Source organism: Hetaerina americana, unplaced genomic scaffold (assembly GCF_022747635.1).
Source record: "Hetaerina americana unplaced genomic scaffold, ioHetAmer1.1.p SCAF_1, whole genome shotgun sequence".
Taxonomy (NCBI): Eukaryota; Metazoa; Arthropoda; class Insecta; order Odonata; family Calopterygidae; genus Hetaerina; species Hetaerina americana.
The window spans coordinates 46,316,786-46,342,196 of NW_027286069.1; the positions used below are offsets into that span (position 1 = coordinate 46,316,786).

A 25,411-nucleotide genomic window follows, 5' to 3' on the forward strand; every position below is an offset into this window, starting at 1 on the left:
CGGGTAGGGATGTTGAAGGGAAAAAGGAAGTTCACGGAGATGAAGAGGGACTTTGCTATAGAGTAGGATGTTGCATTGTGTTTTGTTAGGAGAGATATTTGGTTGTTAGGTCCATCCAAAACCTACCCTAACCAGTAGATTACATAGATTGCTATAAGATGTGGAGGGGTTACTCACTCAGTGTTTTTTTTTCTTTTTTAAATGCTCAGTTGAATTTAAAGATATTTAAGTTCCTACTTTAAGAAATCCATTTTCAACCCATCCTTGAACTGTGGTTCTCTTTCCTTTATGTATCAACATCTCTTGGCCTTCATGTCCTTCCATCTCACGTTTCACCTGCTTCAAGGTCTAATTCTCTTAATTCTCACCTTAAGCATTACTTACTTGACAAAGCATATGTCTGCATCTAGTCAATTCTATTTTGTTATTTTTTCATTGTACTCTTACCCTAAAATCTTGATTTTTCATTTGGTCTCTACACATCGAATTTTGAACTCGTCCTTCTTTGTTGTAATTCAGGAGTCAGCTATGTGCAGGAGAAGGGATATGATATGAAACTCCAAAAAAGTTAACTAACAACTTCTTTCATCAATATGGTAAATTATTGTTTTACACGACATTGGGAAATATATATTACATATAATGTGGCTGCTCTTTGTTTTTTACTCAGAACTTTTATTTTGGTGCTCTATTTGCTTTTCTTACCAGACTTTCTTTAAGGATCTTTTTAAGTATTTGTCATAACTCGTAACTTATTTTCCATCCTTTTTAATTAATAATACCTTTGATTTTTCTGGCTGAATAACACTATTCTTAGACCTTGTCTGCTTGACCCTAGGGTTTATGGGTTTTAAGTGGGGGCCTTCTAAGTTGATACTACCCTTTTTGTCATCAGGATAATAATTCATAAAGATGAACAATGTTTTTTCATATATTTTTAAACTTTTTATTCATAAGTTTGCTTGAAAGTGTAAGTTGGCCTATGAATGGTAGTTAGATCTTTAAGGGTGAATTCATCATCTCTTAATTTATTCAATCATCCAAACCATCATGTGCAATAGTAAGGTAAATTATTGTATCGCACCAATTACTCCACATTCAACAATCAAGGGTCCATTTTTCAAAGCTACCAGCTGTTTTTTTCAAGTCATCTTGGTTTATTCATGAAAAACTTTCTATGGAAATAATATGCTCCAACTCCTTTCGCATCTAATTTTCATGAAATATGTTATATTTACAATCATTTTCAAAAGACTTGTAGATGAATGAGTCTCTGTATTTTATTTAGAAATTTTCTCTCCTGGATTCTCTATATTTACCTGTTAGCATGGAATATCCAGTTATCCTAGATTCAAGTCCAAAACCCTATGCTCCTCACTGAGGGGGGTGATGAGTAACTCATATCTGTGGTTATGGGCTATTAATTCTTTGGTGAATGGTAATTGTTTTTCATTTAAAATGTATTCATAAGTACCCAGCTCTGCTTCTAAGACCAAATTAAAAATCTCAGCCAGTGTACCAAGTATAATTGACTTATATGCAGCTGACAAAATTCAAGTTTGTAAAACCAAGAATACATGTATGAAATGATAGAATTTATGGTTGGGAACTGTTTAGTTGCTTGAATTTAGAATGTTTGTTCACATAATCATTGAGATTTTAACAATGTTCATTTACAGTACTTAGCTTACTGAAAGAAAACTAAATATTTTTTAATTATGAGAAAAAGTAAATGTTAGCCACAGAAATATGTTATCCAATTAGAGAGATCTTTTCCAATATAAATAAAAAAAATACTTGCACCATGGGAACAACGGGCCAGAGTCCGTCCACTACCTTTTCGAAACGAAGTATATTTTTAATGAAATTTGTGTTTCTTTCCACACTTGCTAATGTACTGCCTGCAAATAATATCACATCATTTGGGCAAATAGAATTAAGAACATTATTAGAATAGAATTAATGCAAAAACTGAGGTGACTTCATTATCAATTTTATTTTAGTGGCAGCAAATTTAGCAGAAACGTAAATTTTATCTTAAATTTACTACAGAAAAAAATTGTGTCTGGCAGCCTCGTCAATTCCAAAGACAAAAATCCCGCCGTGGACGGCAGATGAATGTCGAAATGAGCTACCATCCCCGCGTTAAATGTAAATAGCCACCTTGGTGTTTGTAAACACATGTATGATATGAAGAATTTAAGGATATAATCCAGGGTGATTTTGCCGTTAAACCACGGCTTAAGTTCGTTTCGCCAGAGTGGTCTCCTGAAGCCAACGTAGATACATTATGGGTAGTGTCAAAGCGTTGCTGTGTAATTGTGCTCGGTCGCATTTCCTTGGTTGCTTCTTGTGGAAGGAATGTCCCCGGTCATCTCTTTTTCGGCGAGGCAAATTTATGAGTAATTCCACAAATAAAAACACGGCAAAGTATTCACTACACCGTGTACTGTCTTACAGTGTGAGACAGTACACGGTATCTTCAGGGGTTCCAGAAATTTCACATGGTATTTATGTAAAATATATGGTAGATATCTTCCAGATAAAGAGTTAAATCCTACAATTCTCAATCAACCACCCGCTTTTCATTTTGTGCGTTGTTGTATTCCTACAGACTGTAGTCATCCCATAACAAATAGCAACAGTTCCCCGGAAAATAAATTCGTTAAAATGAGAACTCATACGTGTGGGTCTCTTGATGAGAAAAATTGTGGTTCTGTTGTTCGTATTTGTGGATGGCTTCAATTTTCGAGGATGAGTCGATTCGCTATTCTTCGCGATAGTTATGGTTTAACCCAAATCATAGTACCGGACGAGGTAAATGGGTTGCGTATGATTTACAACAAATAACTGACTTATTTTGAGAAATTCATTGGCTGATATTATATTACTATTTTCGTACCTTATGCTGACTAAACAAAGATTTTTATTTGCCATGTTTATGCAGAGGAAGGATCTTGCTATAAAACTTAGTGACACACCTTTAGAATCGGTGGTCGCCGTGGAAGGCAGAGTCATTCTTCGCCCCCCCGGCCAAGAAAACCCAGTAAGTCCATTCTGATACTTGCTTCCAGTATTATTTAGTTAGCCACGGTGAATATCTTTTCAAATATTTCAGGTTGTGCTGACACATGTATGACTTAAACTTTGTGTTATTAAAGGGAGTTATATCAAAAAGTTCCTTCCCCACCTGAATGCAACACAAATTCTAAATTGGTGGTTAAGTCATGTCCTCTCCCATCAGAGGTTTCCATAGATAAAGCAGGGAAATATTTTAAAGGTATGCCCCCGGAAAACTCTGAAAAAACTGTTATGTCAATTATTTTTCAGAACTTAAGTGAGTAAATATTTTATTTATTACTCATTTTTTAATGTGATCTGTTTCTAGAGGAGACTGGCATACTTAAACTATACGACAAAACCCCAATGTGGAAGTGCAATGTATAGGGTGATTGTTACCTTTGAAAGAGAATTCCCTATGATTGTTATTATCTAGATCTAAAAATTGTGTTGCATATAATTTGTGTCATTTAATCTACTCGTGACAGTTGCCTTGTGATGTTACGATAAAAGTGCTCTCTGTATGAAGATGACCATTCTGGAAAACTCTTTAAATATCCCTTTTTTAAGTTAAGAAATGGCATACAAGAGAGAGAGAGAGCGCTATTTAACTGTGTAGAGTAAATAACCCTATCTTTATATTAATAGCATTGAGTATTTAACCATATCTCTGTTGTCGATTTATAGTAATTATATTAAAAGAAGGAAAACTACTTAACCTGTAGAGGTGTAGTAACTATTTGTAAATAACTCCATCAAACACCTGGTAATATTCCCCCTGATAGGTATCACTTTAGCTGCCAATTTCCGCTGAAGAAGTTTCATCTAGGGAAAGGCATCCAATCCACTCAAGAGTAACTTCATTAGGTTATGCTGTAGATGTGATCATTTTGGATTAAAAGAAACCATCAATAAATTCAACGTCTAATTTCTATGTAAGCTGCAAGGGTTAGAATGAATTAAAAGATGATATAAAAAAATGAATTCATCACCATCTCCCCAAACATAAACAGATGGTAGTAGTGGATTTCAACTTATAATTATCTAAGATTTTTTTATGATTTTAGCATCCCAAATAGTAGTGTAACCCATCTTTTTACTTTTTCATATCGGAATAATTATATCAGTTTGAAAACAAAAATGAGAATAGCAAAGTGGTGGTTATTGGGAGAGATTTGGAAAGGGAAGAAAAAGTGGATGAAGAGATGATTTTGGGAGGTTCAAGGTTATGAAGAATGGGAGAATGCTGGATAAGCTAGAAAGAGGGAGGAAAAGAACAAGTTTGGTTTGAGGCGGGTACCTACACACTAAACTAGAAGGTTTAATGAAAAATTGTGCTGGTCACAAGTTGTGGAGCACTAGAAGTCCTCTTTGAAATAGTTTCCAGCTATCTTCTCCTACCTAGTAACTCTACTATGTAGCCTACTTGTTAAAATCAAGATTGCACTTCACTTGCACTTAATTATCAATTTTAAGGAAACCAGTAAGCCTTTCTAGAGGAAAACCCATGAACGGTTAAGGTTTTCCCTTTGGACTATAACTGGAGATGAGTATATTTTAATGATTAATGATAATTAGCTAGTGATATTGTTTGTAAATATCTTATTTTCATTTGACATTCAAAAAAATTTACATCATGATTATTTGTTAAAATTTGTTCTTATTTCTTGCAAATTGCAAATCATAGTTCTATCAAGGAGTCAGTAATATAATTGTAAACATGCTGCATTTATCAATATGCATATAATTTGTAAATAATTTATTTTATTTAAATATTAAATACATACCATTGTAGCAAGTGCCAATTTTTTTCTTAATAGGCTTTGTCTACAGGAAAAATTGAAGTACTTGCTGATAACTTCACAGTTTTAAACCTAGCTGAAAGAGAGTTGCCATTCTCTATACGGAAGCACAACAAAGTAAGTATATTTTATATTCATGAGGGATTTCTGATAATTTAAAATATAGTATAATCTTGAAAAACAAGATCAGTGATATTCAGACACGTAAAAATGTGTGTGTTAAAAAAATAACATAGCTTGGGTTGCCGCACCCTGTATAAATGCACTGCACCTGCAGATGCTGCAACCTGTATAAAACTTTCCATTGATATGAAAGCATTAAAAATGAAAAAAATTTCTGTGCATGTCATGTGTTATTTGCACTTTAAAATGTCAAAGTGCTGGATTACAGATAATAACAGTAATCTTCATTTAATGAACATAAACTTCCACAAAGTTGAGCCAGAAACAATCGAATATAATCTTTAATCCAGTGTGACTATTGTCCACTTCTGTGATATCAGTTTTTTTTTATGTTAACTATATATCGCTCTCCCTGTGGTAATTTCAATGTGTTTATTGATAAATTTTCCAGCATGCTGAACAATGTTTATAACTCGGTTGATAAACCCCTATTGATTGTCACTGGTGACTTTAATTGTGACCTCCTTCATAGCACCAAAGAAAAATCAGAACTATTAGATGTTCTTTCCCTGTATAACTTAAATGTAACTACTGACAAACCCACCAGGGTCAGCTCTACTTCTGCATCTGCCATTGATGCTATTTTTACAAATATTGATTATCGATTCGTGAAAACCGAGGTTATAATATCCCATATCTCCGACCACTATCCATTACTCTCCACATTCTGCATTAATGCCTCCGACAAGATTATAACAAAATACAGGAGAAAGTTCTCTGATGAGGATGTAAATGCTTTCTGCAATTTGATTATGTCTCATGATTGGACCAATGTTTACTCCATGAGCTCCTTTGAAGATGGTTTTAATTGTTTTTACTCAACCTATTTATCCTATTTTGATTTTTGTTTTCCTGTATTACCCATTAAAATTAAAAATTTGTCTCTGTCTAAGGGCATAAAGTCATGCATCAGTGATGAAATCCAGTATGCATCCAGAGTCATGAAAAACATGGCTCTCCATTACAAAAATAGATCGGTCCCTATTGAACCTCTCGAATATAAGGCAATGAGAAAGAATTATAAATGTCTTCTTCGTAATGCAAAAAGAACTTTTAATGATCGTAGAATATATAATGCTGGAAACAGGTCAAAAGAAATATGGAAAATTATCAAGGAGTCAAAACTTCCTAAATCATTAACCCCCAATTTCAGATTACTGGACTCCCAAGGTAACGAACTTGAGGACAGTTCTGCTATTGCCATGGCTTTTAATGACTTTTTCACTTCTCACCAGTCACCCAACGTGACTCAACAAAGCTTTCATAGACAAACATCAAGCCAATTTAATTCCCTATTTCTCCGCCCATGCTCTGACATTGAATTAACTAATATCTTAAACAAAAGGGGAAATAAGTACACCACTGGTCCAGATGGCATTCCTTTTATCATCATTAAAAAATCCTTTGATGTCATTAAACCCCCTCTATTATTCTTAGTCAATGAATCTCTTAGGCTTGGTCAGTTTCCATCATCCCTTAAAAGCACCAAAGTCATCCCCTTTTATAAAGGTAAAGGAAATAAACAGCACATGAGCTCTTATCATCCAATATCTATACTTAATCAATTCAGTAAAGTTTTTGAATTAGTGTTTTATTCTCAATTAATATCATACCTGGAATTGCACAAACTGTTATCAACCTCCCAGCATGGATTTAGAAAATCCATGTCCACTACCACTGCTACCTACCATTGTATAAACAAAATATTGTCTGACCTTGACAATAAACTGGAATCTCTTGTTTTATTATTTGATTTCTCCAAGGCCTTTGATTGTGTCAATAACCATATGTTATTGCTGAAACTTCAAGAATCTGGCATAAGAGGTACTCCATATAATTGGATTAAATCTTTTCTAAACAACAGACAATAGAGTGTAAGTGTTACGAAAGATGGAATATCTCATGTATCGCCTGCGAAAACAATATCCTGCGGGGTTTCCCAGGGATCTGTTCTTGGTCCAGTGTTTTTTCTCATATACATAAATGACCTCCCAAGGATGCTTAATTCTGAACCTAATACACTTCCCATACTGTATGCCGATGACACAAATGTCTTAGTGTCTGCCTCTTCAATCAGCGGTCTGGTATCAAGTGCTAACAATACTGTCCACCTTTTGCAAGAGTGGTGTGATCGTAATTTTCTTCATATTAATAAGGAAAAAACAAATTTAATACACTTAGTAAATAAAAATAAGCCTCTAACAGATATTTCAGTGTCTTTTGACAATGTGATTATTCCAAGGAGTGATAATGCCTCCTTCCTGGGTGTTACCCTGGATAGTGGACTAAACTGGGATAGCCATATTTCTAGTTTACGCAGAAAACTCTGTTCAGGGTGCTATTTGGTACGTTCTATCAGGCAAACTGTAAATAATGAAGTTCTTATGTCTATCTATTATGGTGAGTTTTATGCCCATGTAATTTTTAGTATTCTTTTTTGGGGCCCATTACCCTGTGCTCATGTTGTATTTAAAATCCAAAAGAGAATACTAAGACTAATGTGCAATGCACCCCTCAGAGCTCCATGTCACCCCCTTTTCAAAAAACGTTGTATTCTCCCTCTTCCCTGTGTGTATATGCTAAGTGCTATTGTTTATGCTAAATGCCATATCTCATTATATACCACTAACAATTGCATTCACAATCATTATACCAGGACCTGCAGTCATCTACATGTTAACTTCATCAGAACTTGCAAGTCCTCTTTTCCCCCCCATAACATGGGACTCTTATTATATAATAACCTTCCTCTGGTTATCAAGAGCATAGAAAAAATGTCCACCTTTAAATTCAAAGTGAGGGACTTTTTCATGCCACACTTATTCTACACTATTGATGAGTTTCTGAATATGTAACAATGTATTGTATTTTATGTTAAGATCTTTGACGTGCCATATATCTTGGAACATGAATGTACCCAGATCCTCAGGCAAATAAATAAAAATAAATTGGGTTTTATGATCAAAGCTTGGACATAAACAGGTCATAGTTTACAACATAGAGTTCAATACAAATCTGGTAAGACAAAATAGTCTCTTTTGTTGTAGACTTTTTTCCGGGAGGAAGTATTCCAGTCTTTTTTTAAAGAACTTTCTTGTGGGAGAATATTTCACAAATATTGGGAGTTTATTATAAATATTTGATGTTGCAGTAAATACGTCTTGTTGACAGGTCGTCAGTCTGTTATCCTCTATTTGTGCATCATCTTTATGATGGGTGTCATAGTTGTATAAATGTTCATTTGTCACCAACTGGGTGTTATTTAATCTGACAAAAATTGCTCAGTGCAATATATATAGGCATGGAAATGGTAATATTTTCCAAGATTAAAATGATGGTCGACATCGAGATCAATATGGTACTCCAAGCATTGCCTTGACAGCCTTCTTGTGAATGGAAAATACCTTTCTTGAATGAGGTGGATTGCCCTAAAAGATGATGCCATACATTACGTGGTTTGGTACTTAGAAAAATATATGCATATATTATTTTTAACACAACTCGGCTGAGAATGTCATGAAGATGATGAAGCATGAAAATGCCAGTTCATATATTTTTTGGTCTGTATCTATGTGGTGTTTCCAACTCAGATCCTCACTTGGCTATAGACCAAGAAACTTGGAAATCTGTGCCCTTTCAATATATGAGTCCTCTTACTTTATTAGGGGACTCAGTACTGGTTGGGATTTCTTAGTGTGAAATTGAAGGTATGATGTCTTCTTGCTATTTAATAATAAATTATTAGAATTGCATCACTTACCCATATCTTCAGCTGGGGTTCTGATAACATAGTTTAATTGATTCTGAGATTGGGAATTAACTAGACATCTACCTACAGTCTAGGGTCGCTCCTTGATAAATGATATGGGACATAATTCATAAAAATTATGAACAGTAGGGGTCTCAGAATTGAATCCTGGAGAACACCAGCTGTTTCTTGTTTAGACCAGAAAGTGTAATTAAGTTGACCCGAGAGGCTATTTTTTAAGAATCTCACAACTTGCTGTCTGTCTACAGGGAAGGATTTCACCAAATCCAGCGGTTTCCCAAGGATTCTAGCCATTTAGGTTTATTAATGAGTAATGTATGATTTATGCTGTCAAAAGTCTTTTGTCAAGTCATAAAATATCCCAATTACAAGAAGACCTTCATCTAGCACCATGTAAATATTGTTCTATTGCTGAAAACATGCAAGCATAGTGAAGTTAGCTATCCATCTAACTAATGTTTGTGAATGAAAGGATGAGTGCTGAATGGATTATCTCATTTATGAATTCCTCATGACACTGCCCATTAATATGCCTGTTGACCTTTACCATTTATTCGTTTCGCAAAACTATTAGAAAGGGTCACATAAGTGAGGGGGGCCAAAGGCCAATCAAATTGCCCATGGAGCCTAGCCGTTGGTGAAACCCTGGGGTCAAGATGGTTGTCCATTGACAAATTAAATTCATAGTTATAAATGAAAATTTTCAATGTTTCTTTTTGCTTTTTCAAGAATATCAAATGATTATATTCAAACACTTATTCTGTAGTTCCATAAATCTGAAGAAATAATGTGTAATTGGAATTTGAAAAATATATTTATTTATATTCCCATTTGTGGTACAGGCCAAGGAGTCTTTACAGTTGAAGCATCGATACCTCTCTCTCCGTTTTCCTGAATTGCAGCATAACCTCCGGTTAAGGTCTCATATGGTGAATTTAATGAGAGAATACCTCATTAAAAAATGTGCTTTTGTGGAAGTTGAAACACCGACTCTATTCAGGAGGACACCTGGGGTAAGAGATTTAGTTTAATCATGGCATATACAACATGAAAGTTCATGTATATTTGGCTTATCACTGCAGGTGTGCATTTATATTTTCTGTTATGTATAAACCCGTAGGTGGCTATAGAAGGGAATCATGGTTTTGGGTCATTAACACCTTACCATTAGCCTTTTTAAGCTGAAAAAATATCCCATTAGTATTCTGGGTAATGCCCTGTGAAAAATTAGTTATTCGGCCAGTTTCAAATCTTTCAGAACTTCCTCTTTATCGTACATTTCTCTCATACTTGCTTTCATTCATCAGCGCAGAAGATTGTTTTAACATTGAAATAAATTTATTAGACTTCAGATTGTCACTCTTAATTTATTCCTTTTTACCCAGAACCCAATCAATTTGGGGGGGGGGGCGATCTTTTAATGGCCTTCCAAGAAAACTAAGGGACATTTCTAATTACCCACAGTTTAAATGTAAACTACACCAATATATTTTAAGCATTACATCAAATTCCTCTGATGTATTCATATATTTGTAATGTGTATATTGGATTTTTAAAATATATATCTTGGCCTGTTATGTGTGTATTCATACTTGCATGCATAGTTAATATCTGTGACATGAATGAAGGAAAGTACATGTATAATAATTTCAGATATTACATTGGATTGGGTTTTATAGGGTGCGCAAGAATATTTAGTTCCTACTCGGCAAGCAGGCCATTTTTACTCCTTGGTTCAGAGCCCACAACAATTAAAACAGTTGTTGATGGTTGGTGCAGTTGATCGCTATTTTCAGGTTAGTATTGTATTTATTTTTACTTGCTGTAATCTGCTCAATTATTTACGTGCATGTTAATGTATAGCTAGAAAGAAAACATAATTTTTATTACCTAGGGTTTGAAATCAGTTGGTCATTGTAATAACTGAAATAAATTGCTCTCTAAATCTCAATGGGAATATGGAAAAACATAAACCACTTCAGGCCTTTTTCTTGTGGCACACTTCGTTTTTAGCTCTATCATTGAGAAAAGATCTATATAAGATTTTTTTACTTAAATAAGTTATTTGATATGGTAAAGCCTCAACTGGTGAATATAAAATGTCGTGGTATTGGCATCAGAGGATTGGTCTATAATTGGATCAAATCTTTGAATTTTCTCTTAGTATCTGACTAATCAATTTTTCTTTGACTCATTCTTTACCAAAAAATCCCCTGGCAATATTTTCTGGAGTACCAGAGGGCCTGTGGTTAGTTCATTTCTATGTATTATTTTTATAAATATTATGTCAACCGTAAATGGTAGTCCAGATCCTCTAAATTTTTTCCTTTGCAGAATGATACTAACTGTTGTATTGCATTACCAAACTTAAAAAATTAAAAACTGTAATCGGATGTATAGTTAAATACATTTCTGAATGGAGGAAATCATTTTAAATAATGCTTAGCAAAATCAAAATTTTATTGTCTAAGCAGATCCATTTTCAGAACAATGTAAATTTTTATTGAAGGACATTCACTGGCCACAAAAATCCTAGAAGTCAGTTTATGGCAACATGAAAAGTGGGACACCCATGTCTTTCATTAAATATTGCATTCCCAATTGTTTTGCATTAAAAGTCTTAAATCATCTGCTTCTCTTCAGACATATGTGAGTATCAATTTCCGTGTGACAGATAATTTTTCAGGAAATCTATCTACTTTATTATATAATAATAATAATAATTGTTAATTTATACAGAGTTTGAAGCATAGGACACAATCATAATTCAGGGCATTCCTTATATTATAAGATAATGATTACTCATTATTGAACAAGGTTTTTGTAATTCAGACAAATATATTTTATTTAATATACTATACTCATGTAAAGCAGAATGTGCTCCCGGTGGAAATTAAACCTCTTTTAAGAACAGTTCAGACGTGGGTACCTCATCTATCCAGTGGAGGTAAATATTTACGTGTGAAACATCAGAAGGAGGTTTTTAAATAATCCTATGTACTTACTTGATCTGTGGATGATACATTTAGCCAAATGGGAAGGAAAGCGGGGATGATTTCCACAAAAATCAAATAAAGTTCATCCAGAAATTGTTTATCAAAGAAATTGGGAAAAATAGTTATTTACTGCTCCTTGACGACTTGGTCAGGAGAAAAAAGGTGGAAGTGTAGGACATTGTATATTTTGAATGCAAACTGAAACATGAGGAATTCAGGGGAAGCACCTAGTTAAGACATTGTTAGATAATAGTTATACCCACTCATATATTTTGGAAAAAAAATAAAAATACCTCATTACCAAGGTAAGCCAGTAGGATATTCATTTTGCCTTAAGAATATTCGATAGTATTTTCGGAATTCAGATGAAAAGTGGCAATGAAATTTAAATAAATCTTACCCACGGCAAAAGATGCATCACACCCTTTCATATTTATACCAAAGGCATGTATCAAACATTGTGTAAAGGAACATGAGAAGGCCTTGGAGAACTGGATTGGAGAAACATAGCCACCATTAAACATGGTCACTCCAGTCCAAGCCATAAGATTACTTTTAAAAGTACAAAACTGCTAGCCAGAGAAACAAAATGCTTCCCATGGTTTATAAGAGAGGCTTTAGAAATTGAAAAAACATCAAAGTAATTATATCAGGAAGGATACAAGGTTGACCCTATGCGAAAATATTTATTCCATGACTTTGAGAAAAGGGAAGAAGCAATGATCCCTGGTTAAAATTTGAAGGTCAGCAATTGCTGATGCCCAATGGTCATTTAGTAATAGCTGCACTACATGTAAATATTAAAGAGAGTCAATAATACAGTGCTTTCTGATGATGCACAGCACATGAAATTTTAAGAGAAAAACATAAACCAATGCGGAAGACTAAAATAATCTATATATTTGTTGTAGTATGTTATGTATATAGTGGGAAGTGGGAGGGATACAAAATTTTGTTGGCAAGTTCATCTTTGCAATGGATGCATTTCAAAATTTCCAACTGCTCCAAAGCATCGAACCTTTGACCTTTATTTTCAAAATGAATAATTTTAGTCACAAAGTCACTTCTGTGGTCATCAACCTCATCGAAAGTGACCACAGAAGTGACTTTGTGACTAAAATTATTCATTTTGAAAATAAAGGTCAAAGGCTCGATGCTTTGGAGCAGTTTCAAATTTTGAAATGCGTCCATTGCAAAGATGAACTTGCCAACAAAATTTTGTATCCCTCCCACTCCCCACTCCTAGACCTACCACTCTTCCAAGTCAAGGATTGACACCAAAAGATGTAATTCTCTTTTCTTCCCAGCTACATTGTAACCTTTTTACCTCTCCACCCTCCCTCTCTGACCAACCCCCCCTCCCTTGATCAGAAGGTATTTATACCAAGTTTGCTTTTATGAGGACCACCCGATGATGACGTTCAATGTCAAAACCTGGGTTGTGGTTTTTAAATAAAGTGTGTGGAATTACAAAGTAAATTATTTCATTTCATTTCAATAATCTATATATGTCGAAGAAATCCTTTGAAAATCTAAAAAAGTAGGTGATACTGTTCCAATTTTGATTTTATTAATACTATCACTGGAATTAATTATAAAGTGACTTTCCCTCTATCAAACATCTTAGGTTGCAAGATGCTACAGAGATGAAACCGCGAGACCAGATAGACAGCCAGAGTTTACCCAGGTTGGTTTGCTATCTTCAATTTGCAATATTGTAGGTTGGTTTCTGAGACAATTTAAATTTAAGTTTTTAAAAAGAGCCCTTCTAAATGTTCTGATATTCAGTTCAATGTTAAAACTTCTTTGCAAAAAAAGCATTAAAAATCTGATTTTAATTTTTTATACTAATTACATATATAGGTAATCATAAGTTTTATGTTAATATTTTAAAGATATTTATCCTGTAAGTCGTGGTCTTATACATTTTATGTAAATAAATTTGATGTAATTAAATTCTCTTTTCACCAGAAATGGTGACACAATTCTATCTCTGTAATAATTTCATACTCTGGGTATATTTTCCGTTTGATTGATGAAGAGTGTGCCAATTCTCCACTGTAAATGCATATCATAGCTCTTCGATTTGGACTCTCTTTTGATGAATTATAACAGTTTCATTAATATGTACAGGGTTTGTCCAGAAAATAAGTGTACTGACTCCTGGGCTGGGCGCGCCGCTCCAGGCGCACCCAGCACCGCTCTGACGGGCTGCGATTGGAGGGGGGTATGTTGGCAAGCAACGCTGAAAAAGGCAGTCGGCTCTGAGCTGTGGTGTAGTGAGGAGCTCTGTTAACGCGAACCTCCACGCTCGACCCACGTCACGGAATGCGATGCCCAAGTTTTTGGAGCAGCGTTATTCCATCAAATTTGCGGTAAAGCTTGGGAAATCGTCTACCGAAACTGTCGGTATGATTAACCAGGCTTACGGGGAGTCAGCCATGTCCAGAAACATGATCTTTCGGTGGCACAAGATGTTCGTGGAGGGCAGAGAAGAGGTCGACGACGAGTCTTCGAGAGGTTCCCGATGATGCCTTCGCGGGAGCGTTCCAGGAATGGGAACGTCGCTGGAACAAGTGTATCGACTCACAAGGGTCCAATTTTGAGGAATATTAGCTTAAGATATGTAAAAGTGTAAAAAATTTTTTTTCCTGAGCTCAGTACACTTATTTTCCGGACGAACCCTGTATGTCATTATCAGCAGAATTTCTCAGTAGATTAAACAAAAAAATCCTGTAGTAGAGTAATTGTGGATGAGTGAATGAACTTGATTTACAAATCATTAGTCGTCTGAAAAGGATTCTGTGTCTTCTCATACCTTATCTTTTAAAATTACCCAATGCCAAGATAATTTAATATTGAAATGTAATGAAATAATTGACTTTGTAATTCCACACACTTTATTTAAAAACACGACCTAGGTTTCGACATTGAACATCATCATCAGGTGGCCCTCATAGATGAGGGTCCCTATGAGGGCCACCTGATGATGACGTTCAACGTTGAAACCTGGGTCGTGTTTTTAAATAAAGTGTGTGGAATTACAAAGTCAATTATTTCATTACATTTCAATATGTTATGCAAATTCCACAAAGTTACGCCTGAGACAACAAAAAAATAATTTAATATCATTTAGTATTGTCAAATATGTCGTATTTTTATTGATTTACTGGTTAATTATTTTAATTGTTGTTTCACATTAGTTTTCATAACAGATATTATAATGGGAGTATATTTTCCTGAATTCTTAGGATTGGTGATGCATGAACTATATTCTTGACTCTAATGGAAAATGGAACCAAATGAGATGGGAGGGGAAAGAGACAACCAAAAACATTTTTTTTCAAAAGTAGAATAGTTATCATTATGATTGATTTTGTAGTGAATACATTTGTCTATTCCAGTTAGACATTGAAATGTCTTTCTGCACACGGGATGATGTAATGGATTTAGTGGAGGAAATTCTTGGGAATAGTTGGCATTCTTGCATCGGAAAATCCAATTTTCCTCCTTTTCCACGGATTACACATGATGAAGCCATGGCTTCATATGGTACAGACAAACCTGATACAAGATTTGGAATGAAGGTAATTTTTTTTCTTCTGTTGGATAAAAATAAGATGTAATTTATGTAATTTACCAAACAGGCTTAAGAATTAATTCATTTGTGAGAATCATGACATATAGCCATGAAGTTGTGGGTTACAAACTCAATTTTTGGATTTAGGGAGGAAAAATATTTTTTAAGTTCAAATTAATTGTATTGATGCAGTGAAATAGGGAGACTTTGGTCAAATCCATTGATGTTATCTTAAAATGCTAGAAACACTTCTATGTCAGTTTTTTAAAAGGAGGCTACCAAATCTGAATTTTTTTTTGCCTCTTGCAGTTGATGGATATAACTGGAATGCTAGATTGTGATTCTTCTTTAAAAATTACCAAAATAATGAAGCCCCGACCTTCTTTTAGTGCTGTGTGCTTTGTTGTGCCTAAAGTCTTGGTAAGTTGGAATTAAAATGTTGCACTTTGTGCATTGAGGATTGCTTAACACTTACTCATGAACCCATATTGAAATTCTTTGATTCTCTTGCAGGATAATGGTTGCCTGTCAAAAACAGTCTTAAAAAAGCTTGAAGATGAAGTAAGAAAAACACTTTTGGAAATAAAGTCTGTTAACATTGTGATTGAGAGGGCATCTTCAGGAACTGGCCTCCATGAGTTAGTCAAGTCACTCTCAGTCAACTCTGGTGACTGTATTGTTACTGCAGTTGGTGAAAAACATGATATAGTAAGTGGTAATTAGTGTTGATTTATGCAAATATGATTTAATTCCATGTAAACATTGCTATTTTTATTCATCATTAGCTGTCAAAAGCATATCAAGTCAGTTTTAAATAAGTACCATATTTTCCCATCGATAATGCATGCGTTATCTATAAAAAAAATGCTGAGATGATCGAGAAAATGGTGATGCGCGTTATGTAATGAAAATTGAAAAAATCCTAACATGTACATACCTATGTACATACATAACAATTAAAGGAGAGTCTCGCAAAAATAAATTAGCCTGGAAGCATGCCTTTCTACTTGCATTCTATTTTATACAGATGTGCTACTTTTACTGTTATTTCATCTCATAAATCCATGAGAAAAAGAAGAAACACATAATTTCTATACTTCATTTATTCTAATGTGTAGTACTTCTTTATTCAAATGCATAGTACTTCACGTATACGTTGAGTATGTCGTACTATAAACACATACATATAAATATATGATAGGATAGGTAGATCTCTCAAATCCAAGAAATTTGTCACCTGAATCACAATTAAATGAGTTAAGTGTATTTATTATCTACTCAGGCACATTACCGAGTTCGCTCTCCAAAATTAACTCTTCCTCATCCTCTAGCACTGGCGTTGAAATATTGCCTAAAGCTTTTTCAAATCCATTTTTTACACAAGACACTCAGACACCCTGCCAACTGCCCATTGTTTTATAGTCTTTCATACCAGGCATCATCCACTTTTCCCAGCTAGAACGTGACTTTGATTTAAAAGATTAATGGATAAATCCTGGCAGCCTCATGATTTCCTTTTTCTTTTGCAAAATTAATGACTTCCAGCTTAAACATCGCTATGTACAATTTTCTTCTCCATGGGTAATTTTCTTTTGAAAATTCTAAATTATAAAAGTTTAATTCAGGTTTGAATCAATCACCGTGTAGGTGGCATTTTCATAGAACTCGGAGGGTGTCTAGAACAGCTGAGCACCAATACTAACAAAGTGAACTTCGTGAACTCTACGAGAGGGTCCCGGGTTTGATTCCCGGGCAAGGCACTCTGGGCACCTACAGCTCCACCCAAGCTAAAGTGATTTTTTGGGTACCATAACCAGCCCAGGGAAATGTCCTGGGAAACCATAATTGGCCCAGGGAAGGGTACTGGCCCCCTACCCTGATGTGTGAATTTAACACGCCATCGGGCTTAGTACTCGGTGAACCTCCACCATTAGTACCATCACCTACCGAACTGACCTTTGGGTTGATTACTGTGTTTATTTATTTATTTTATATATATATATATATATATATATATATATATATATATATGTGTGTGTGTGTGTGTGTGTGTGTGTGTGTGTGTGTGTGTATAACGCACACCCAAGGCTTTATAGTTATCTTGAACACACACACACACATACATATTTTTTTTAAGGTAATCTACCGGTTAAGGTAGGTTTTTGGATGGACACAACTACCAAACAAACATTTTATTACTCCTAACAAAACACAAAATCCATCATCCTACTCTATATCAGGTCCCTTTTCATCTCTGAGTACTTTCTTCCCCCCTTCATCCCTTCCAACATCCCTATCCTATTCCTTCCCTTTCCTCTTTTGCCCAACATTCTCCCCTCTATCACAGTCTTTAACATCCCACTGCCGGTCAACACCCCCTTCATCCAATTCTCCTGCCTCCATAGGATTTCTCCCAACAAACCCCTCTCTTCGCCCACCATGCCAAGTACTTCCTCATTACACACACACACACACACACACACACACATATATATATATATATATATATATATATATATATATATATATATATATATATATATATATATATATCTTGAACACACACACACACACATTATATATATATAAAATGTGTGTGTGTGTGTGTTCAAGATATATATATATATATATATATATATATATATATATATATATATATATATATATATATATGTGTGTGTGTGTGTGTGTGTGTGTGTGTGTTCAAGATCATAAGGTGCACGTTATCGATGGGAAAATACGCTATATCCATTAGTGTGAAAGTAATGAGCCAGTGACTGTGGAAGATGGAAATGTGATTACATAGGATGGGAGGTTAAGATTATTAAAATAATTTCTATAACATATCAATCAAAATATAGTACATCAAAAGCAAAGATCAACTTAGCTCAAACAGAATTGAAAGCATTAAATAAATAATTAAAATTTAAGTGAGGTTCAATGGATATTGCTTAAGAGAGAGGGAAATAAATCATTAAAAATATATAAGGTGATGAATTTGTTTTGGAAAAAATGTTCATGCTAAATCAACCTGCACCACGTTTTTGATTATTCAATCTGCTGACTGTTGACATGAGTAGACACCATATATGTTTTTAATTTATAAAAATTGAAATTTTAAAAGGTATTTTAAGTAGCACATTTCTTATTCATCATAATTTAATTCTAAAGGCAGCGGTCAGTCCCACAAAAAAATTAAAATTCCACTCCAGTATTTAATATCTTAGTATACTTGTGTTTGTCGTACTGATTATTATTTAAATGATGCACCACCTTAAAAGAGCGTGCATGAACTGAATACAGAGGAGCTTTAACCTTGGTGAACTTGACATAACATTCCTGCTCCTCCTAATGCTCAGGATTAGGATTGTACCACAAATTTTCTTTCTTCAATATCTTAAACATATATGTATAATGAAACATAAATAGATGTGTAAATTCATCATCTATGTTTGATGGGACTTTATTCATTAAAAAATCACAAAAATCATATTCATCAGTTGAATTATGTGGAATATAAAGCATAGAATCTATAGAATGTGTCCAAATATAAAGAGTACTTATCTAATTGTTTTATGCGGCCATAGTTGCCCTTCCTTGGTAAGCTACGGCTCAAGGTTGCAGAATATCTGGAATCTAAAGGAAATAAAGTTCGAGAAGAAGGCTTTAGGTTTTTGTGGGTGGAGGACTTTCCATTGTTTTTTTCTGTTGAAAATGAGGATGGAATGGAAGTTTTGGAATCAGCACATCACCCATTTACCCACCCCCATCCAGATGATCTTCATTTACTGGAAACTCAGCCTCTGAAGGTATGATTGAAAGGAGATTTTTTTTAAGAAAAATGAATTCTCGCAAGAGTGGTGAATTAACATACCTGCTTGTTGAATCAAAATAATTTTTTTTCCCGTTACTAGTATGTTACTAGCCTTTAACTTTTGATTTCTGATATTTGTCTTAGTATGTTTTATTTCATGGTTTATTTTTAGGTGTTTATATTTTTGGAGGTGGCTTTAGTGGCATTAGTATACCATTTTCACTATTTTAGATTTTGTATTGTACATGATTTCCTAAAAGGCAACATGTTAAGTGTAGATACATGCTTGTGAAGTCATGTACTATGGGGGCTGTCTGCTCTGTTGACAATAAATTTTTGTGTCTGAGAGTTAAGATCATAGACCTGATGGAGCAAAAAGAAGAGCAGAGCTGGTGGGAGAGAAATTGGGAGAGTAAGAGAAGAAGCAGGGAAAGTTTGATTGTTTCTGCACATAAAAAATCTAGCTCACAACAAAGATCACCCGTAGTTAAATTATTATGCAGTGATATTATTTGCTAGCAAGTAGGGTGGATATGAACACACTTGAATTATAATTTAACTCTTGTGTAAAACTTACAAATCTGGACAACTAAGTTGAAAAAACTACTTCAGATACTATAAAAAGTTAATTTTTCTGATTTCAAAATCTTCCCTTTTTATGATAATTACCCTTGCCCTCCATATCCTCCTCTTCTCTCTAAGTTGTCCACTTCCAGCCAATCAAGAAAAATATTATTTCTTTAATTGTTACTTTGCACCTATTCAAGGAAAATGTGAGAAATGTCACCACAGTTAACTTAGGAAGTCATCTTTTGATGTGCTCACAGTAGTGCAAGAAATTTCACAGTGGAGGAAACATTCACCCAGACCAGGATTAAAACCTGTATCCATCAGTTTACAGTTCAGCCAGTTAAGCTCCTGAAGCATTCTATTTCAACACTGATTTTTTTTTATTTGTGGTATCCACATAGTTTTTCCATCTTTGCGTCACCTGCTTCTGATCTTCTTTAGAATTAGGAAAAACAGAGGGATTTACTTTATAAAGGCTTCATCGCAGATCCAATGAGTGGCCTTCGGAAATCTTTTATTTCTTTCAAATAGGGAAAAGCTATAGCATTCTCAAAGATAAATAATATCTGTTTTAGGTCAGAGGTCTCCATTATGATTTGGTCTGCAATGGCTGTGAGATTGGTGGTGGCTCAGTGCGAGTTCATGACAAAGAATTGCAATGTCTCATCTTGGATAAATTGGGGATTGAAATTAATTCTTTGTCATATCTAATGGAAGCACTTGGCAGTGGATGCCCTCCACATGCTGGAATTGCTCTGGGTAAATATATTGATATCTTTTTCTTTATTTAAAATTGGTACTCTATTAAATTATTGTATAACCCCTACTAATGAACTAGGGATGATAGTTTTTTTGGTAAAATAGAAATTCTTTATATGTTCAGACTTGCTAATACCCATGGAAAAACCATTTTTAAGTGAATGAATTCACTGAGAACGAATTATTGGAAACATTTTATGAACAGGTTAGCATCATTTATTCTTTCATGTATGCATGCTTCAAATAAATGTCATTGTAAACATAATAAATATACATGGTCAGAGTAGAAGCTTGAGAGTTTCGAATAAGGACTGACAAGGTGAACAATGACTCTAACAAACTCTTTTTGTGCCTTAAAAATTCTTAGGACATGAGCAGAGGCATTTCGGAAAAGGATATCATTCATTAGTGGTGTATAAAATATATCAAAGGACATAGTATTGTGCACATCTTTATAAACGTTTGCTTTAAACATATGAACATAAAGCAAATTACATTAAATTTATAGGATAAATGATAAACATGTTCTCCCAGTGGAAAATGTATCTAAAAACCCATGAATATTGAGTTCTAAACCTCATTAGCAGACTATTTGGTCAGTCAACATAATATACTAAGGATTCACCTGATATATATGAGTCACCAGAGATATAGTAGTTTAGCAGATGTATATTAGTATCATCAGCATTTACTTGAAGGCCATAGCAAGGTCAAAGCACGATTTAAAGGGAAAATCATTGAAAATGTTGTTCAATGAACTGAGAATCAAGTGTTAATGATTATGTCATATTATTCTGCTGAAAATAAATGTATCATATAATATTAAATAATTTATGTTGCATCACCAAAAAATGTTAACTAAAAACATTGAGAACATATCTAAAGGATTCTATATGTGCATGTTTATAATGTTTACCAAGTCATGGTTTATCATTTCATTTTACATCTGATTGAAATAGCCATTAATCCCAGGAAAACTCTTAAATATTTTACCATAAGTGATCTTCAATTTTTTTACCCAGCCTCTGAAATGGCTTTGATAGTGGAGGTCACTGTAAGATAAGTTGGTTTTTTGATCCATGCACTTCCTCCTCCGGCACAGATACCTTTTGACAAAAGAGTCAATTGAAGGGAAGATTACTGGGAATTGTATACATCTTTGACCAGTTTCTGTTTTGCTTGAACTGTGATTCAAGTTGTAAATATTCGAAGCCTATACTTCAAGGTTGGAGATGTTCCATAAGTAGAAAGAGAAAATGTAGACCCGGAAGTGCCTATGCTATTCTACACCAAAGTGACCAATTGCTTAAGTCATTTATGCCATTAAGGATAGATTGGTAATTTGGTAGATGGGGGCAGGGTAGAAAGAAACCTGGCATTTACAATGGCACACTCTTAATGATAGGTGGCAAGAGGTCCACAATTTAGCATATTATTGAACAGATGCTTTACTCCACTTGAAATATTCTCCACATGGCATCGAATTAGTGATCGGGATACCACTAAATATCCTGCCACCACTGGGATTCAAACCCCAGCGTTTGGGATGGGAAGCCAGTACACTGGCCACCACACCAAAAAAAAATACAACGTCTGTCAAATGATCATTGGACATGATTGGCAATAAGTTGGTAAAACTGGAAACCTTTGGAAAATGCTGAGGAAATCAAAATCAAGCAACATATATAAATAGAAAAGTGATTTATTAGATTTAAAAGGTAAAACGTTTGGTGAAGTCAATAATTATTGATATATTAACAATGATGAAGTTTGTTATAAAATCATGGGCAAAGAGATGGCCCATGATGCACGGGATGCATTTAAGTAACATCCATTGACTACCTATTTAAGTTATGTACTGATTTTTTCACATTAGGTGATCTTTGAAAGAGAACAAAACTGCTTTTGACAAGCATCAGCAGCACTTGGCCAAATTATGTTTGTCAAAACCAACCATGCTATTTATATAGTGTATTTGTGGAAATACAATATTTTAAACCAATCCATGTGTTTATAACTATGGAATTCCACTAAGTCACTGTCTCCTCAGTAATTGTTTTTTACATCAAGTAAAGATTTTTTACCGACCATTGGCTTTGCAAAGTTGAGTTTGTAGAATAATTTAAATAATGAACTTCTCTTCTGTCATTAGGTCAATGTCTGAGAGATTATTCATGCATTCTGAAAAGATTGAAGCACCTTGATCATTTTGTCTCGGCAGTCGAGTTCATCAGCATGATAGCGATTCTTAAGTGCATGAAGATATGAGTTAAATGGAGTACAAGGTGGTGAAATATCATAAATATTAAAAAAAAACCGATTGAAAGAAAAAAATACTTTGAAGCTGATATTATTACCAAAAGATACCAAGGTGATACAATGAAAGTGGTTTTTTCATGTGAAGGTCAATCCAGACAACAGTAAGGGAGAGTGGGTGTCAAAGGATTTGGCCAATTTCAGAGTGACGTCATTCAAATATTCACTCGAGTAGCAAAGTTAGGGGCAATTTATTCAATTGTAAGCATTACCATGAAGGGGCAGATTCATCTTAGACAATTTGACACAAATTCAAGAAAAGTGCAAAACCTCAAATCAGAATTGAAGGTCCTTTAAGGCATAATATCAAATAATTAGATAGAACCCACAAAAGGAATCAAAAAAGTACATGTAAGAAAGATCCTTATTGCTTTAATTTTTCTGAGTTTATGCCAATTCAAGTAGATAATTCTGCAGTAGCTACACTGGCCCTAAGTCCAGATTTTCATCACAGAAGCATATTAAAATTAGGCAGTCCAGTCCTTCACTCTAGAAAAGTGACCAAAGAAAGTTGAGGATTCAGCAAATTTAAACTGGAGGGCAGGTTTTGATATCATGATGAAACTATTATCCAGGGTAGGCCTGAAGATTTCATTGAGGCTTTTATAGAAAAGATAAAAAGGAAGTTTGTTATTCCAATTTTGACAAATGTATCTTTTTTTATGTTTATGAAATATATCAACTTTTAATTTGCAAAGGGAAGTACTATTGTACATATTCAAAGTATTGCATAAAATACCACTACTGTAGCCTTGGTAGCTCTATTGGCTAATGCACTTGGTGGAATATTGACGGGTCCAGGTTCAAACTCCTGTGAAGAGGAATGATTTTTACACTCTGAAATTCTCTTATGCGTGTTATTTTACAGTTAACTAACATTGCTGTCAGTTAGCCTATGGAGTTGCTGAGTTACGGAAGTGTTCAATGAAAGAAAAAGTATTTCATTTTTCATATTAAAAAGTATGAATGCCTACTAAAAAGTAGAATGAAGTTTCAATGGTTACTTTGGCATTATTTATTGAAAATGTGACTTCTCTTTTCTTCAGGATTAGATCGTATGATGGCACTGGCTGTTGGAGCGCAGAGTGTTCGTGAAGTAATGGCCTTTCCCAAAGGTTCTGAAGGGCAGGATATAATGTCTGGTTCACCTTCATTTCTCTCCCAAAAGGAACTTGAATTATATCATATTAGCATCAATATGCCCAAAGTGAAGCATTAATGATTGTTAAGGCTGCCGAAAGGTTAAACATGTATTTTTAAACAGTAATTTCTCATATCTGTCAGCATGTTATCTGTATTAGTTGATTCATTATGTAACATGTCTAATACATGATTAATTTACAATTAATAATATATTGTTGATTTAAAATTTTTTATTTCATAATTGCAAACTCAGATTTTTGCCTTAAAAATATTACTTTCTGATACTGTAACAAAAGTAAAACATCAACACAAACAAAGGCAGTAACATGGATGTCTCAATTCTAAGGTGTATAATCAAGATGTCTTTTCAAGCATCCTTGCATATGGGCACTTTGACAGAAAAATCAGTGAACTTACATAGTGCCAATTTTTTTATTAGACCTCTGACCCTTATTTAGGCATATACTTATAACACTGGTTTGTGCCCAAAACTGGCAATTTACAGTTATTAAATGTATCAATTATCTAAAAATCAAATTATTGGTGTAGCCAAGGGAGTCCTGCCCCTACCCCCCTTCAAGTAAATAAATAAGGACACTTGAATAACAGTAGGGATAAAGTGTATGAAGGGCAAATTAAGTTAAGGTCTGATTTGTTTTGGAGGCCCTTAATTATGGCACCACTTACCACAACAGTATTCCTTTGTTAAGGTCTTCACTTGCATTGACCATCCCCTTAATTGAATCAAAATTTCTCTTATAATATATATCATTTATTGATGCAAAGTTCCATTCATGATAATTTAAGCATCAGCATTATAATGACAATGTTAATAGTATGTAACCAATAGATAAAAGAAATATTGAATTAAATACATTTCATAATTATTTATAAAATCTGAAATACATTTTGAAACAAAGGTAATATGATACAAAAAATTAAATTTCATTCAAATGAATTAACACTGACAGAAGACTAATTTTTATTGTGTAATTAAGTTAAGGTAAAAAATTAATATCTTAATGCTGACTTGCAAGTTGCGTTAGTCTATTAATTGGATTATATTGACCATAATTGGTCTCATGATGAGGGCACTCAAATGTGCAAATTATTCTTGTTATATGAACATGTCTGGAACAAAAAATTTATTTTAGAAAGAAGATTGAAGAATTAAATGTTGCTGTTAAAAGGAAAATCTCTTGCTTATTTTTCCTACTCTGGAGGCTAGATAAATGAAATTTTCTTGGAATATCCAAACAGCCGATTTCTAACTTTGCAACTCCCAGGGAATGCATGCAGTTTTAGCATTTTCAAACTCAAAGCTAGTATTTCTCATAGAAAATGATTTGTACACTGTTATTATATAGTATTAGTTATTTTTACATCTTTTTAAGCAACAATAAATAAATAATTCTAAAA

General features: G+C 34.1%; 1 protein-coding gene across 2 annotated transcripts; it reads left to right on the forward strand.

Moving 5' to 3' along the window:
• The first annotated feature begins 2,158 nt into the window (after nt 1-2,158).
• On the forward strand, nt 2,159-24,202 carry AspRS-m (aspartyl-tRNA synthetase, mitochondrial). Of its 2 annotated transcripts, XM_071582503.1 has the most exons (13): nt 2,159-2,507; nt 2,615-2,817; nt 2,948-3,046; nt 4,881-4,979; nt 9,657-9,827; nt 10,494-10,610; nt 13,438-13,497; nt 15,215-15,397; nt 15,700-15,810; nt 15,904-16,098; nt 18,978-19,199; nt 20,350-20,533; nt 23,896-24,202. In XM_071582503.1, exons 1-13 carry the CDS (start codon nt 2,291-2,293, stop codon nt 24,066-24,068), a joined length of 2,034 nt encoding a protein of 677 aa, XP_071438604.1. In that variant the 5' UTR covers nt 2,159-2,290; the 3' UTR covers nt 24,069-24,202. The 2 variants fall into 2 exon arrangements, with proteins under 2 accessions (XP_071438604.1, XP_071438605.1); XM_071582504.1 differs by lacking the exon at nt 9,657-9,827.
• Nucleotides 24,203-25,411: the final 1,209 nt, after the last annotated feature.

Coding starts and splice junctions, on each gene's coding strand:
- AspRS-m (XM_071582503.1), top strand. CDS start 2,291: ATGGGTAGTGTCAAAGCGTTGCTGTGTAATTGTGCTCGGTCGCATTTC. Junction 4,980..9,656: donor CTATACGGAAGCACAACAAA/GTAAGTATATTT, acceptor TTTGTGGTACAG/GCCAAGGAGTCTTTACAGTT. Junction 9,828..10,493: donor TATTCAGGAGGACACCTGGG/GTAAGAGATTTA, acceptor TGGGTTTTATAG/GGTGCGCAAGAATATTTAGT.